The following is a 17,195-nucleotide window of genomic DNA, read 5'->3' as shown; positions in this document are numbered from 1 at the left end:
TGGGTATCTGTCCCCATCAGATCATAGGCACCCTGTCCCCTTCCAGGCCTTCTTAGAGGGTTTGCTCTCTTTTTGTAGGAGCTCCACTGAGTTTTACGTATTGTTTTTTCTCTTACATATGAAATACAGCAGCTCCCCGGCCGCTTCTGAATTTCTAATCCTAACTCCTGAGAAATCAGGAAAGACTTTTGTCACTAGTGCAATCTGCTGTATTTGCTCTATGCTCTCAGAATAATAGGGGCTTAAGTCTTCCATACACAACACACGCACACCCACACGTGCACGCGCACACACACACACACTCTGCCACATAAGACCTAAGGTTTGCTTATTGACATGTGGTCATATTTTTATCACAGTTTTGATCATTGCCACTTCCTGTACCAGAAGCAAAGTCGTTGACATAGTCTGTGATTAGCCCTCCAGACTTTGTACGGGGTGTCTTTTGCCCAAGTGAAGGAAACCCATGTACACCATTCCCTGATTTTCAGTCTCTTGAGAACTCAGCGTTTGGTTGTGGAAGCCGAGTGTTACACCTCTATTCATTTTAATCCTCCAGTGACTAATTCACTGGTGACACAGTCTCAAACATTTTTTTTAAATATAGTTCTTTTCCTCTTTCTTTACCCAAATGAAGCTTCGGTGACAGCCAGACTCCCAGGGGTGCCTGCTCTCTGACGAAGTCTGGTTTTTCTGAACTGTCTTCATGGCCAGTGACCCTCTCGGCAAGGTGCTCCACACAGTCCCCATTTTTCACACGATTCTCCGCAGTCATTTGTCATACGACACACTGCAACGAGGTCTGTGCATCCTTCTGCTACATGTGGTTGGAAAGAAATCTGGCCTGTGAGCGTAGCAAGTTCTCATGACCTGCGCGTTGACTCTCCGGACCTGGCCAGGCATTCCGTCGGGGCTGCCTCTGAGGCTTGGAGACCCTGTGATTCCCAGAGCTGGAGAACATCTCATTTGTCTCTCTCGCTTTTTTGTCCCCGAGGCCTGCCACTCTTCCAAGATTGCAGCAGCCTGTCTAAACACAGGGCAAAACCCTCTTCTCCCATTGCTGAAAATACGTCTGCAGGAGGATGGAAGCAAAATGTCCTGTCTTGGGCGGAGAACCACTCCCAGAGTCAAGTCCCCTTCCCCCCGGATCCCCGCGTGAAGCTGGTGATTCTGGAGGGTTTTAAAATCGTCCCTAGCATAGTGATGAGGATCTTTTTTTCTCTTCCAGAAAAGACTGATTTATCTAGGAAGTCTTGTGCCCGGATTGTCGGGAATGGATGGCGGTTTCTTACCTGCTCTGTCACACAGGGAGTTTCTTGACGTCACTCGCCACAGTAATCCCACTTAGTGCTCTGAAAGCTTGTCTCTCCAGGCCAGATGTCTCATGTCAGATGGAGCATCCTACCACCTGATCTCAGAGGAGTTGCCGTAGCTTCTTATCTGATTATGAGGCAATAGTCCAGGGTCACCTGAACCAGCCTTAACTCCCAAGCACCACGTATCCTAGCAATAGGTAATTGCAGAGAGGACGTGTACATGCCTGGTGTCAGTTTCAGGATGATAATTCAGTAAGAGCTATAACTGGGCACTGAACCTTAGTTCACAGCATTGACTTTTCAAAAAATTACCTCCTGTATCATCATCGTCTAAAGCCTCACTGGTTTAAGGAAGAAATGGAAAATGTTTGTCTACCATGTCCACTTTGTAATGACCCAAAACAGTAACCACAAATTCTTTTAGTCATAAAGAAGTAAAATTGCTGATTTATAAACCCACACAGACCTAGATTTCGCCATCATCACTACCGCAGTGACACCTCTGATCATTTTCACCTTTCAGCTCAATGTGGAAAATCAGGCAATGCAGATTATTTTATTTTTATCTAGTAGACCGAAATCGAACCTCGAACTCTCGACACTCAAACTAGAAGGAAAATGTAGGCATTGTAGCAAATTAGACTTCTGAGCGAATTCTTTTTTTTTTTTTTAAGATTTTATTTATTTGTTTGACAGACAGAGATCACAAGTAGGCAGAGAGGCAGGCAGAGAGAGAGGGGGAAGCAGGCTCCCTGCTAAGCAGAGAGCCCGATGCGGGGCTCGATCCCAGGACCCTGGGACCATGACCTGAGCCTGAGCCTGAGCCACTCAGAGCCTGAGCCACCCAGGTGTCCCCTGAGCGAATTCTTCACAGAAGTGATCTAAAGTCACTTGAGGGTGAGGCTTTCCAGCTCTCTTTTTGGATATATGTGTTCTCTTTGCAACCAAGAACACTTAGGATGCCCTTTTAAGAGATGAGTACCGAGGTCCTTTGTAGTTCTGCAGTTCAACATTTTAGTAAAATGCTTGCTTACTCATTACTCTGTACATTCACGTTGCTCTTTTTGTAATGTGCCTTTTTTTCACTCGTACAGTATCACCTTCTTCAGTTGGTTTTCAACTGAAAATCTACTACGGGACCATTCCACCCAGCAAGGAGTGTTTTAGAAGCCAGGTTACTTAATTTTGTGATCTAAAAGAAACTAACAGTGAAACAAATCATATTACATAGTCTTATGAATTATTATAATCTCTATTTTAAGAATATGTTTTTCTATAATTTCTACTCTAACATTTTTGTCAGTTTTATATCTTACTAACTCAAGGGAGGTAGAACCAGTAACTTGTGGAAATAACATAAAATAGAATTAAAGCTATTAAGTTCCCAAGTTGCTTAGAAGAAAATGGGATCTAATGCTGATGTAATTGAGACTGGACATTCTGTGGGTAAAGTTCCACCAGGAAGCAATTGGGGCGTTGATGGGGGAGAAAACTTCGCTGTGGACATTGCCAACCATCGTTTTTGTGTTGGTGGGGGGACACGGTCCGTGAGAATTTCAAGGCATCGTTGATTTCTTTAACCACTGTAAACTAGAAGTAAGTCAACTACATTTGAAAACACTAAGTGTTCTTTATAGGTGCTTCTACTGATGTGCTGACTTGATCACATGGTAGAAATAAAAGTAACGAAATCAGTTTTCTCTCTTACATAATGTGATTTTTAAATTTAACTTCAGTTAATGTTGTTAACATAGCCAAGTAACCAAATAGAGTGTGTTCAGAACCTGATTTGACAGTACGTGCCCTAGCACTGGGAGTGAGAGATAGACATCTTTTGCTGTGAGGTTATCAAGAGAGCATCCCATGTATTTTAGGTACCTGCTCCTTAATTAAGGTGCTATGATTGCTCATGGTATGCTGAGATTACATGGTAGAAAACTGTTTCTGTGGTTGTCCTTTTCTTTGTTGACTCTGAATTATTTTCTCTTTTATGTTCCATTTCTGCTGTCATTTCTAATAGCTCTGCCTCACCACCACTTCCTAAACTATAACATAGGGGCCATGATTACATCGTAGTGTTTGTTCATACTAATGACCCTCCATTTCCAAGTTTTAATACAGGGTTAAGAGAGGAATGGATAGAGTTAGTAGCTTTTGAATACTAATGAAAGGGTCTTTGTACATTTGCATTAAAATACTAATGCATGTTAAACACAGAATCTGCAGGGTAATTTTTCTTTCATGACAAAATAGAGCAAATATTAAATACTCTGTGAAAGACTGTTTAGAAAGAGAGCGGTTACTAGCCCACATCTTGAACTCTGAAAGTCAAGAATGTTTTCTCATAACTAGAAAGAAACCACTGGAGTTCCTGCTCTTCAGGCCTCCATTCTGATCATCATTACAGAATGTTCCAGAAAAAAAGAAAAAAAAAAAAAAAGAGGTGTACTTTTTGCGATCGGGCTTATCATTAGCGTGCCTATTTTTATTTTATTCTCTGGGGGTGGGGCGGGAAGGTGGGGGAGAGACACATTTAGGTAAGAGCTGTTCATTAGCCACCATTGAAGAAGAAATTGAACTTTAGAGAATCTATCAAAAATTCTCTGGTGAGCCTTTTATTACTATCTTGTCTTGAGCCCTTTTTTTAATGACATCTATTATCAGATTGAAATGGCGATTGAGACGCTGCAAAAGTCTGACGGTCTGTCCACTCACAGAAGCTCTCTCCTCAACAGCCATGTAAGTTGCCTCTTCTTCATGTAAACTAATCTCTTGCTTGTTCTGCATGTGTTGCTTGCTTCTAAATGCTTGTTTTATTTATTGACTTGTTTATTTTGCTTCTTAACCTTTCTCTCTCAGCGCCCTATGATCTCTGTATCCCTTCATGGCTATTTTGTACAGCAGAATATCTAAAACAAACAAACAAAAACCCCAAGCGGAGTCCCTGATATACTGCCTTACTAGGTTTTTGTGCTGTTTTGGTACAGATGTAACATTTCCAGTTCATACCAAGCTGCCATTTACTTGTGAGAGTTAATTAATGGGGATTTTCAATATTTAAAGTTTTCTGGTTTGATATTGATTGTCTGTGAAGCAAATGCTTGTGATCCGCATCTCTGTGTCCGAAGCAGGCAAATGGTCGTGTCTGCTTGTATGCCCAGTAGTATTCTGTCAGTGGAAAAAGATGATTAATACCAAACCGAGTGGTAAACTGTCTGAAAATGATTTCTTTACCAGTAAGACTATAAAAGGTGGGCAGGAAACAGTGACCTAGATGGGCTCAGATCCTGAGACCTACAGAAAAATGAAACTGGGCCAAGAGAAGAAGGGAGACTCTAGATAAGCCATAAATTGATACTAATTGAGATTAAATAGGATCACTGTTATTATTTCTTGATGCTTTTACCTGTTACCAGATGCAGCCATCACTGTAACACTGGTAAGTCTGAGAAGACTAAGGACAGTTTTGTGAAACTATGAACACTTTCAAATTTCAGATTTGGGGAAACTGATGGAAATTCTGATTAAAAATTATTTTGTTGCCATAATTTCTGAATATATGGGAAAAAGTAAATAGAGCAGTGACTTAACATCTGTTTTATATAGATCTTCTGCTAAATTAATATCAATGACAATACACTAAGTTAGTTTTCCCTCCCAACTGACAATGTATTCTTAAACTGAGAAATAAGTTATTATAATTTTTGAATTCTTCCCCATATTTTGTGAGTGAAAAGTCTAAAATTGGATCACCCAACCGAAATGAGATATTGTTATTTTTTCAGTAAACGTAAAACCTTTTAATTCGCAGATAATATTTTCATTGTGCTTTTTAAATAATTGACTTTTCAAAGACTTAAATTTTATATTCCAGCTTAGCACTAAATACCTCTATGTCTTTTACACATTTGTTTTTAGATGAATATTATGTGTTCTTTCTTTTTCAAGGGGTAGTATCATGGCAAATAAAAACAGGTTAGCCAGTTTGGAGAATGCCTGCAATTCTGGTAAAAAGTATAGGTTGTAAATTTTAAAATAATATATGTTTTGGCCTTTCTTTTTGAAACAGTTTAAGGAATGTGGTTTTTTACCCCCGTCTGAAAATTTATCCTCTTTTATATGTTTCATCAGTATATTCCTACTGTGTTAGCATGAATTTGTAGTTGTTTATAAAGACTGATTTAATGTACACTATTAGGGGTTTTTTGGGGGAGAGGGGGTAATGACTTAACTGGCGTTTGTGTTTTGAAAATGGCAAGTAAAAATGTTTTTTACTGTTAGTAAAAAATGTACGGGAACATAAGAAAAACAAATAAACACCTGAAGTCAACAGTTAACTTTCTGAACTGTCAGACTTCTAAGAAATTGTGTTTTTGTTATTTAATTCATATCTCATTTCACTTGAATTATGCAATTTAGTAAAATATGTGCTGTGTATAATTTTAACTTGGATTACCAATATTTATTAGTATTCCATGACTAATAATGTAGGTATAAGAACATGGGGGGCTTTTTGGGTATATTTTTTGGTATATTTTTGTTGATTTGTTGGAAACTCTTCAGATATGTTGGGGATTCTTTGAGATTTTTATTCTCTTGTAAAACTCACAAAATAATATTTAATGTTAACAAACGTGTGGCTTAAGCTGCACAAACAAGGAAAAAATGTTTGTTACTGTGTGGCTTCATGCTTTTTGTTACATAGCATGGTAGCCCTTCCGTAGTGTTGTCTAACTGCCAGAGACTTTTCAGTATATATACACGGTGGTACACACACACACACACACACACACACACACAGAGTATATAGATAAATGTTGCAAATACAGTGATAATCTCCCTCTAGATGTTCTGATTTGTTTTGTTACACCTCTGAGGTAGTTAAATTCATTTAAAGCACATTTACAGTCAAGTCTTCACAAATACAAATGATTCTACAGATGGTATAGAAACTGTAAAGGAAGGATCTTGTCTCTGCTGACCACTCAGGTTTCTCCCTGAACACATAACAATAATCCTGTTGTTTTTCTGTCCTTGGGAAGTTAGGTTAATCTAAACAACTGGAAAAGCTACTGCATGTGTTCTAGTTGATAACCACCTGCTAAGGGCATTTTAAAATCTGTTGACTTAATTGGTGATGTTCACTTGTAAAGAAAAATTTTAGTGGAAAAGTTTTTAAAAAATATATCCTTAATATCTTAAATGTCCGTAAACTGTAAATTACCTTTATCCCTCACTATATAGGACATAATATAGATTCATTTGAGGTTTGTGGGATTCTTTAAAATGGACATGAATCCCAACTTCATGATGATACTTCCCTGACCTCTCAGTTACTACAGAGAATCGATTTCATTAGGCCAGAAATTAGGAGAACTGATCAATAATATGTGTCCCATATTTAGTAGTTTTAGAAGAGGCATCTTAATCATGATTTTTGAGCAGAAAGTCTATTTCGCTCTATTTTAGAATATGGGATAGAATGGGTTTCCCATTTTCCCTTTACACATTTGATTATTCACAGTAACTCAGAAAATTCTTCTTACGGTCAAACAAATAAATAATCTCCTGTCAGTAGACTCCAATATGATGGCTTTGTTTTTTTACCTACCTCTCTTTCTTTCTTTCTTCCTTTCTTTCTTTCTGTGTCCCCTTTTCAGCGTATCCTTAAGAGTACTTAGTACTGCTATTCCGTTTTTATCATTATCTTCCTGTTATCCTCCAGGTTGAAATGCATATGATGCATATATACTCCTCAGTTTCATACCCTGTATAGAACCCCACTCAGAAACTGAGTATAGTTACATTGAGTGGCATGTTTCTTTTCTAGTATTGTCAATATTTGCATAATGGCAATTATTTTGGTAGTAACACCATGCAAGCAGAGAGTACATACAGACTGACAAGCTGAAGTCCCAGGAGAGTGAGGACTTCATACGTTTTGTCCTCTGAGGCATCCCTGGTGCCTAGAAGAGTGGCTGGTACATGGTAGAAGTTTCCCAAGTATTTCCTAAATGGATGAACATAAACAAGTAGTAGAAGGGAACAGACCTTATCTTACCTTCAGTATTCTCCATACCTTTGCCTGTCATATGTTCGTTTATTTGGGAACTCATGCATGCATTTTTTTGTTATCAAGTATGCTTCTATCGGTTTGTTTCTGAACAGTATTGGCATAAAGCGGCCTTTTCCCTGCATAGAATTTGTGAGAAAGAGTATATGAGCCCTCTATCATTGCCACATGGGCAACCTTCCATTTAAGAGTAGACAACTTTGTTTCTCTCCCAATAATCTCATCCTTCCAAAAAAAAAAAAAAAATCATAACCAAGGGTGATATCACTCATTTCCTTATATTTTAGAATGGTACTTTTGATTTAGCTTTATGGAATTCACTATATTAGTATAGTATTAGTATAATACATTTTTAATTAAATACTTTTATTTCCAGATCTTCTGTATGTGAGGATGCAGTGGGGCTTAATGATGTATATCGTCTGCTTACAACAAAGTAGACAGTCATTGCAGACCGAAGTTTATTTTGTACTTCTTCTTAGTGGTAACTAATATAAATTGGCACTTAATGATTATTTTGTACCTGATGTGAGATATTTTAGATTGCAAATTTGAACACAGGAATGTTCTTAAACTAATTGTTCCCACTTTCCACAAAATGTTCTTGAACTTGTGCATTAAAAAAAAAAAAAAATCCATCTAAAGCATATAAAAAGCATCAGGCATTTACTTTTTATACTTTTTAAATCTAGCAAGTTGTTTTATGATTTTTGCTGGTTTTAGCTACTTAAATATATTCAACTCAAAGCAAACCCTTGTTTTGTACTCACTTTCCCTTGACTTTGCTGTATTGTAAATATAAGTTATGACAGAAATAAGACCTGTCAAAATGCATATAATCAATGAACTGAACTTAAAATGAATCCTAATGGATAATAATCCATCTGGGGGGAAAATGCCAAATGTTACATTTAGATGTTAATTGGGGAATGCAGTATTTTTTTTTTTTTTAATTTGTCAATCAGTATTTCCCTTTGGGAAAAATAGGAACTATTCGTCTTCCTGAATCTACCCTGATTAATATAGATTAAATGCAAAGGTTGAAAGATGCAATTATCTTGGTTTCCACCCTTACATGAATCTGTGTTAGTTCATCAGTAGAATAATCAAGTTTTAAAGATAAAGGTTAAAAGTTCCTGTGGTATCTTTACAGGCTTTTAAAAACCATAAAGGTAAGTAAATATTCAATGACATTTTATAACAGAGGACACAAAATAGTAATAGTTTAGTTCTAAATTGCTAAATGTTAAGGGTATTGAATTCTAGGGTCCAAGGGATTTTATTACGGACGAAGCCCAAGGAAACTAGATCTCAACAGGTCTGACCTTCCCTTGAGCCGCACGAGAGGGGATGCCTTTAGCTTACACTGAACAGCCAGGTTTCTCTTAGAACAAAATCAGTCCTTTCTTATACTGTGTTTCAGACCCAAATATCTGATTTACAATGTCGTCCCTGTGATGAAACTTGAAGGCAACATAACTGCATGTAGCCTGCACATGGTAATACTCGGCTGCATCTCAGAATCTGACCTCGTCGCTCCTAAACCAGAGTCCGCTCACACAGTGGGCTGAGGACCGCTGTGCTCACATGGTAGAGTTGTCCCCAGCATTCCCAGGTTGGGTCTTCAGTTCTCAGGGCTTTCTACCTCCACGTGACCTCCTCCTGCTCTTCCAAATTGCTTGCCAGCCTTCTGGCATGGAGCAAACGTTCTTTCTCCTGCGAATAAGGGGCAGGGAACGAAATGTACCTTTACGTCCATCAAAGTTACAGTCCTCCGGAAACCCACTCTTAGGGAGTTTTTCAAACCAACTGATGACGTAGACACAAACATACGTGCACATACTACAAATAAACTCAGATTTTTTGAAGAAATGGTGTAGAAATGAAGAGTCTATAAGAATGTAACACTGTATACAGTAAAGCAAGAAGTTTGCCAGGCTGTCAGTCCAGATTACTTGACCCGTTGAGCCTCTCAGGGGACCACGGAGCCAATCCGGTAAAAACTTCATTTTCTCTAAATGATTCATCTGGGACTTGAGTAATATTATCCAGGCTTCCAAGTATTTTAAGGCAACTTTTGCTGTCATTATGTCACTATTTTTGTGAAAAGTTTTCTTTAAGGGTGGTCTGAATAGCTCTTTTATATATGTAAACATACCTTTGGACTCAAAATATTTTATGTTGAACTTCAATATTTGCACTAGTTTTCTATAAAAGGCATCTTAAGATCATACCCTCAAATATTTTATTTTTAGATTTGCTTTCCAGTTTTTTTTATCTACAAGACAATTTTCTTTATCATGAGAAAATAGTGTCATTTTAGATATCTGTCTTTATGTTTAGGTAATTAAATATTACAAGAGAACTAGTAAACATTTGAGGCAGTTTACGGAAATTTTCTATTTGTACCTCATTAATTAAACAAATTATTTTTATTTGCTTTATATCTTGTTGAAAGTGTATTGTATCAGATCTATTTTTGCTAGTTGTATACTTTTGGTTATAGAGTTCATGTTACGAAATCATTTTCCTTTTCTGAAAAAAGAATATCCTTTAAATTAACATATCCTGTATAGCTCTATGTTATGCTCATTAGCAAAGAAATACTTTATTTTTATCTATTTATTTTTGTTACAAAATCATACTACTTTGGCTTTGACACTATGCCTTTCATGAGAAAGCAAAGATAATATATACAAACATATCTTTGGTATTCTTTACTTATATGTGTTGTGTGTTCCACGCTTGTGGATGTGAACACTTCCTTAGTTCAGTGGCAGAATATTTGCTTTCCCCCAAATATTTCAGAATTTTTATATGTTTGCCTTTCTGAGGATTCTGTTTTGGTGTTTCCTTTATACTCCTTCATCTCAAGAAACTGAATTTCTCAGAGACTATACCTTTCTATGTTTCTCTAGTCTATGTCCTGTATTTCTATATTCTTTATATGTTTAGAATACCAATTGGAAGGTTCTCCCTAGTTTATACACACAAAACAAGAGCTCGCATTGCTGGGCAATATGGTTCACTAGAGCCTCCCCAGCACATTCACATGAGGAAGCACTGCCTTCAGATGCCAGTCGTCCTGAGGTGTGCGAGTGAAGGGTAGGAGGGGGACTCGTACGGCCATATTCTGTGTGTCACTGTCTTCAGTTGCCTTCATAATCTACAGAATCTGAATATTTATGAAGAAACACTAGAGACATCCAGACCCACTGTGGTAGACAGAATACTAACTCGAGCCATAATAACTGGGTTTTCCAATCATTTTGCGCCCTCCCCTTTATACAAAATGAGTATGAGTAAGTGAACTTGCTCTCTGTGCTGTTTAGAATACTCAGAAATCATGTGGCTCTGGAAAATGCCTTTACTGACAGGTTACAGATGCTTCATCTCTAAAGAATTCTTTAGAATTCTAAAGAATTCTTTTTGACCTTTAATTTTTCTGTCATGTAAATTTATTTTGTGTAACCTTTTAGAAAGGGAGGGTTGTATGTGTTACATAGGCAATGAGTATGTTTAAATGCACATATTCATATATAAGTGTTCACGGAGAACTTCAGGTCTCCCTGACCAGAACGTGAACTTTATTTTTAAAAGTACCGTGCTCTGGGGGCACCTGGGTGGCTCAGTTGGTTAAGCATCCCACTCTTGATCTCAGCTCAGGTCTTGATCTCAAGGTTGTGAGTTCAAGCCTCGTGTTGGGCTCCATGCTGAGTCTGGAGCCTACTTTAAAAAGAAAAAAAAAAAAGAGTGCCCTAACTTGTAGACTTGGTGCCCATATTTTTGGAGCCAACATCAGTATGAGTTTAATGGGATAAGTTTAATTAAACATAACCATCATATAAGAATATTTGAAATTAAAATGGTTTTGGTCAATTCAGTCATCATAGTTAAAGGTAGTAAGTCTAAAATATTTTTAATGAATTTTCTTAGTAAGAGTTTGAAGGTTCAGGTTCTGAGTTTGTTCACAAATCTTAAAATATGTAAGCCAGTGCTTTGATATATTTGAGTATCCGTATTGTTTTTTGGAATAAGATTGTAAATTCCTAGAGGACAAGAGTGAGATCATATTCATTTCTACGTTGCTAGGTGCCTAGCACGTTGCCTGGCTCATAGTTGATGTGCCAGGAATCCTTGGGCTCCCATAACTTATGTTTAATTTAAATTGCATGTAAAAATACCACTTCTTTATCTCACCTCTTCTATATGGCATGGAAATTTTGTTGAGACAAGGAATGTGAAGTATTTGCTGCTCAATGGAAATAACAACCGGTATGCAAGTAATCAGGAAATGTGTGTTGGGAACCAGATTGGGCTCTGAGACAATCTGTGACCTTAAGAAAGTCATTTTTCATTTCTCCTTTTATAAAGAAATGAATGAATGAGTTAATAATTTTCCTGCTGTTGAAATTCAGTAATACATACCTACATTATATTTTCTAAAATTTTTTTGCACTTGCTTTATTTTAAAGATTATTTTTAAAAAACACAGGACATCATAAACCTTTCAATGTGAACTACAGACCGAGAAAATGTTGCTTTACCAACTACCATTGTAATGTATCTTCCAAAATTATGTAAAAACATAGCAGGGAAGTAGAAAAACTCCAATGATTGTAATAAAAGATTCCTTTTTGTAAGTTACATATATATATATATTTTAATCAGTGTCTGGTTAATTTCTTTCTTTCTGGGGAAGAAATTCTTGATATTTTTTCCCCCTTCTGCTTGCAGAATTTGACCCACTAGTTAGTACAGTTGTTGTCCTATTGGAGTATATTACATAAGTAAATTAAAATTCTATGTAAATGAATAGAAACTTAATATAAAAACTCATACCAGGCAGCCTGCTGTTCATGTGTTAAAACAAAGTAACCCTAAAGATGTATTATGTGCCATGCCACTAGGCTTGGAAACGTCTTGTACATAAGAAATTACAAATTTTATTTACAACCAGTTAAGGGGTTTCTTTGAATTTCCCGAAGAGGTGTTTATCCACAGAATTGCAATCAATACAGGGAATATTAGCGTTCTTTACACGTGCTTGAATGTTTGAAGGAATGGATGTGGTCTGAGGTCATAAATTAGGTTCAGTGGTGCACATTTCCAAGAGTTTTCAAGGTCTGGTTATACCAGCCTTTGAATTACAACAGTTGACCCTATTACAAGTCTTGATGAAGATCTTCTAGGTATTTCTGTGTATTGTGTTTGTAGTGGCTTGTAGACATGTTGGTAAATTATATGGTTTCTCTGTGTTTACCTTGTCTTATTTGTACTAGCTCCAGTGGCTGTTGGACAATTATGAGACAGCAGAAGGAGTGAGCCTTCCCAGAAGCACGTTGTACAACCACTACCTACGACATTGCCAGGAACACAAACTGGACCCAGTCAATGCTGCTTCTTTTGGAAAACTAATAAGGTCAATTTTTATGGGATTACGAACCAGGAGATTGGGAACTAGGTTAGTATGAAAAAATAAGATCGTAAACTAATCCCTCTCTTTCAAACTAAAGCACTTCAGTATATCATTGGAGCAAAAGTGCTTTCTTACAGATAACATATAAAGAAAAAAAATAAGGAAATAGCGCAGTTTATACAGTCTCTCATGAAGAGGTCATTATTCACAGAATACTGTGAAACCAGAATGATGCATTGTCTTAAACATAACTGAGCTCAGCTTTGAGATGAGTTGATTCTCAAATTATATAGAAATCAGCAAGTCAGACTGTTAGTGGAAGATTTACACATGGTGCCTTAAAAATTAATATAAATCACTATTTTTTCCTTTTAAAAATAATCAGACTAGAGATGAGTAAGTGATGTAGTCAGTGGAAAACTATCTTGACTGTTGCAAAATTATATTGAAATGTCGTTATAAATAACTCTTTGAATAGAGTGAGAAATTAAAGCTGGTTTTCATTTCTGGAGATCAATTAAAAATCATTTGGTGAACTTGAAAAATTGGGGAGTTTGAAGCCCTCAGTAATGACGTGGTCCTGTTTAACCTCTTACTAGCCTTTTTTAAACTCTTGACTGTGAAACCGTATATGTAGGGAAGTAAAAATATAGTATACCACCATTGCACGGAAACCAATAATGTGAAAAAATTCTTAGTTTCTCGCCTCTTTCCTTTGGAAAGAGATATGAGTGTTTTTACTAATCAAAATATCATGAACATAATACTTGGAACTGTGGAGTTTCATTTTGGGCCTTTCTATAATTTTTACAAATTATCATAACATAAATATTTTAAGAAGCTGGGCAGAAGGATGTGGATGTTTTTGATTTCCTAAATCCTACAGAAATCCATATTAAAAAGTATAAAAATAAAGATGCTATGCTGTAGAACATTAGATGATACACCCTTCATTGGTTTCTAAGTCTCAGCTTCCTAGTGTTCTAGTGAAGAAGAGTATTTAATATTGTTAATAAAACAAAGAGACCCTCAGTAATTGACTTCATAGTCAATGTATGCTAAAAAGGGGGGGATGGTGTATGTGTCAGTTTCATGGCATTGACGAGATCTGCCCTATACTCCTTTCTGTTGCATTTCAAGTGATTTTACCTTCAGGTTGCTGGAGGTTCTCTCATAAATACATTTTCTTCTCCCTATACTTGGAAAGATAGTATATTTTAAACCAGAGACTATGACGGCTAAAGGAACTCAAGCTTTTAGTCCCTTGAAAAAAGCTCTTTATCTCTCTCATAGTCCCCCCCCCCCACCCTCCTCACCCCCGCCCCAGAACCACAAACATCTTTATTTCGGGATCTAACCTGCTATCCCCTTGCCAAAGGCTCATACCATGCCAGTATTTTGCGAGTCTGGGCTTTATTCAACATTGTAATAGTGGTATCATCGTGCTCCTTTTGTTGCGGAGAGGGATTTCAGTGGGTCCTATTTTGAGGTTCCTTTCAAACCTTGAAACACATCTTTAAAATAGAAAGGGACAGAATTGGGGTGGTTTGGGTTTGTGAATGACTAGAATCCAACTCTGTAAGTACATATTGCAATATTACAGCTTCACTTTCTGATGTTCTGTTTTCCCCCCTCACCATGTAACAATTATGTTTCCTGTTCCTTTTAAAATTGGATGTAGTGTTTGCAATTAGAGGTGGAAAGGACAGCCTAGAAGAATAAGGAGGATAGAAACCCTATGGGGAAAGTTTAAGCAAATGCTATGTTACGAAGATAGCAGAACTCTAATGCAGAGTTGCTGACAACGATGAGGGCAAAGCTCCAGAGGGTCTGTCGTGGAGAGTGGTTTCTCATTCATTTACTACTCTTAACCCAGGGGACAGAAAGAAGATCAGTATTATAAATCATGAGGCAAACTAACTCAGATGTTTCCCCTCGCCCTTCCCCACCCCTCCCCCTCCCCTTCCCCCTTCCCCTCCTCCTCCTCCTCCTCCTTCTTCTTGATGAACTGTATGCACAGCTATTACTTGTTAATCAATAAAATAATTCGGTGAATTAATTCAAACCAAAACTTTTCTCAACTTTTTGTTCTAAACAAAGGCAATTCAAAAGTTTCCTTTCATTAGAATCCATCTGCAAATTAAGTTTAAGCAAAGAAAATCGTGGAACATGGCTGATCTCCCCCAACCATCTCCCCACCAACCCAATGGAAATGCTGATTTGTAGAAAATGGAGAAGAAACTAGACACTTTATCTGTTTTGGTCTAAAAGACAGACACCATTTTACTCTGTAGCGATCATGGCTACATCCCTTTGGGAATGGCTCCTACTTCCCACCTCTACTCCTTACCCCTGCCCTGTTTGTAAGGGAGAACACTACAAATTGGTGTTTTTTGTTTTTGTTTTTTGTTCTGTTCTGCAGTAGATTTTGGAGACAAGATCTAATCTCTGCAAGTAGAAGGCCCTAAGTTTTCATACTGTTTTATTTTACCAAAACTAGGTAGATACTAAACACCCTACTTTTAAAAAAAATGGCAATATTATTTATATAATAAGATTTGATGTCTTCGAATATATATTCTTTAATTTTGGAAGTAAACTTCTGTTCTATTTTTATATAAAATATTTAATCCACACTCTTCTTGAATTTCTTTTTGTAAATGAAAGAAAAAAAATGGAAAAAGCAGCTGATGTCTTGCTATATATAGACTTGTGAAAAACTATTTTCCCTTTGCAAAAATCTACATATTTAAAATGATATTTTTGCAAGAATTTGCAAATTTCATTCAGAGCAAAACTTTGTTGTTTCTAATAACAAACATGGTCTTTCTCACGAACATGGGGAAATTGTGACAATTTTCATCCAGGTGGAAATTTGCCATTTTCACAGAGAAATTTCCCCATGTCTGATGTGACACATCTTACTCAGCCCACAAAACTGATATGAATTCGTTAGAACAGAGACTAATAAAGTATGTTTCAAGACCTATAGATTAAATGCCTGCTTCCTTTTCAGTTTCAAAATAGTAAATAATAGACTTCACCGCAACAATCTGTATCAGTGGAGTTACCTTCATGATCTCTGCCATAATAGAACTTGCAAAAATGGAGAATGTATCCAAGACAATAGAATCAAGATTTCTTTTCTTCGTTTTGTACAACCATGTCGTAATAAATTCCCATCTAGTGTGCAGCCCTTTACGCTGTTGATGCATTTTAATTGGCCAGACTTTTTCTGCACCATCACCCCTTCTAAATTAAATTTAAAATACAAATTTGAAAAGAAAAATGTAACTGCATGGACTCAGTGGCTGTTGTATTAATATTTTATAGTTTATAAGGAATATTTATATAAAATATAATAATATACTAATATTTTAGTTTATAAGGAAAGATTTATTGCAGGGCCCTGAGCCCACTGATTCAGAATCTTAATTTGATTCTTCAGGTGTAGCCATCATAAAAATACACAGGTGATCCAGAACAGGGAGATCATAAACATATGACCTAAATATGCCACTTTTACCTAACCTTTCCCAGTGTGTAGCTAAGTGGACATCCTGTGTGATTAATGTTGATTCGACTGACTTTCTGTGTCTCTAATGTTTGTTGTTCTTTTATGAAGAGGAAACTCCAAGTACCATTACTATGGGATTCGCGTCAAGCCAGATTCCCCTCTGAATCGTCTGCAGGAAGACATGCAGTATATGGCTATGAGGCAGCAGCCCATGCAACAGAAACAAAGGTAGACTCTGGAATGTTCCCTGACCTGTCCAAGCTACGCATATCTTTAGATGTACGGTCTCCTTTTTTCTAGAGCTAATACCTAAGTGTGCAAAAATGTGGCTGTTGTCGGCATGCGTTTTAAAAATCACCATGAACAGTTCTCAAATATGATTTAGTAGAATTTCATCTCCCCTGTTTTCCAAATCTTTTTAAAATTACTTATCAGACAACCCACTGGGCCCCTTGTAAGTTAAATGTGACACCCCAACCCACGCAGCCGAGGAAACCCAACACAACACGTAAGGCGCATACCCAAGCAAATGCCACTGGGGAAACTGGTTTCGGTGTTGGTGAGTTCCTTTCTTGCTGTTGGCAACTTCCCTCAGTCACTCTTCTTAACATGGTAGGAGCAGTGGCACCAAGTTCAAGACTTCTTACGTTTTCTTTGAATCCAGCTTTCGTGGATGGATGGATAGATGAATGTATGGATGGAATCATAGATCTCAGAATTAAAAATAACCTCGGTCTAGTCTGGCCCCTCAGGTTGGTGACAACCAGAACCTTAATAGCTCTGTTTTTCAGGGAAGTCCCAGAGACGTTAAATAATTTACTGAAGCCCACAGTGCTGTGACCTAGCCCAGGGCCTTCAAGTCTCATGTGA

At 37.2% G+C, this 17,195-nt stretch overlaps 1 protein-coding gene across 4 annotated transcripts in view; it reads left to right on the top strand.

Moving 5' to 3' along the window:
* Positions 1-17,195, top strand: part of RFX3 (regulatory factor X3) — a 282,021-nt gene that overhangs the window by 202,123 nt on the left and 62,703 nt on the right. For 3 of the 4 annotated variants that reach the window (XM_044265970.1, XM_044265972.1, XM_044265971.1), the window contains 3 exons: positions 3,981-4,055; positions 12,672-12,853; positions 16,434-16,553. In XM_044265970.1, the coding sequence (XP_044121905.1) occupies positions 3,981-4,055; positions 12,672-12,853; positions 16,434-16,553 (377 nt within the window). The remainder of the gene's footprint in view (positions 1-3,980; positions 4,056-12,671; positions 12,854-16,433; positions 16,554-17,195) is intronic. The other variant, XM_044265973.1, reaches the window with a different exon arrangement.

This window comes from Neovison vison, chromosome 9 (genome assembly GCF_020171115.1).
Source record: "Neovison vison isolate M4711 chromosome 9, ASM_NN_V1, whole genome shotgun sequence".
Lineage (NCBI taxonomy): Eukaryota > Metazoa > Chordata > Mammalia > Carnivora > Mustelidae > Neogale > Neogale vison.
This window is presented reverse-complemented; position numbering and strand designations above follow the sequence as displayed.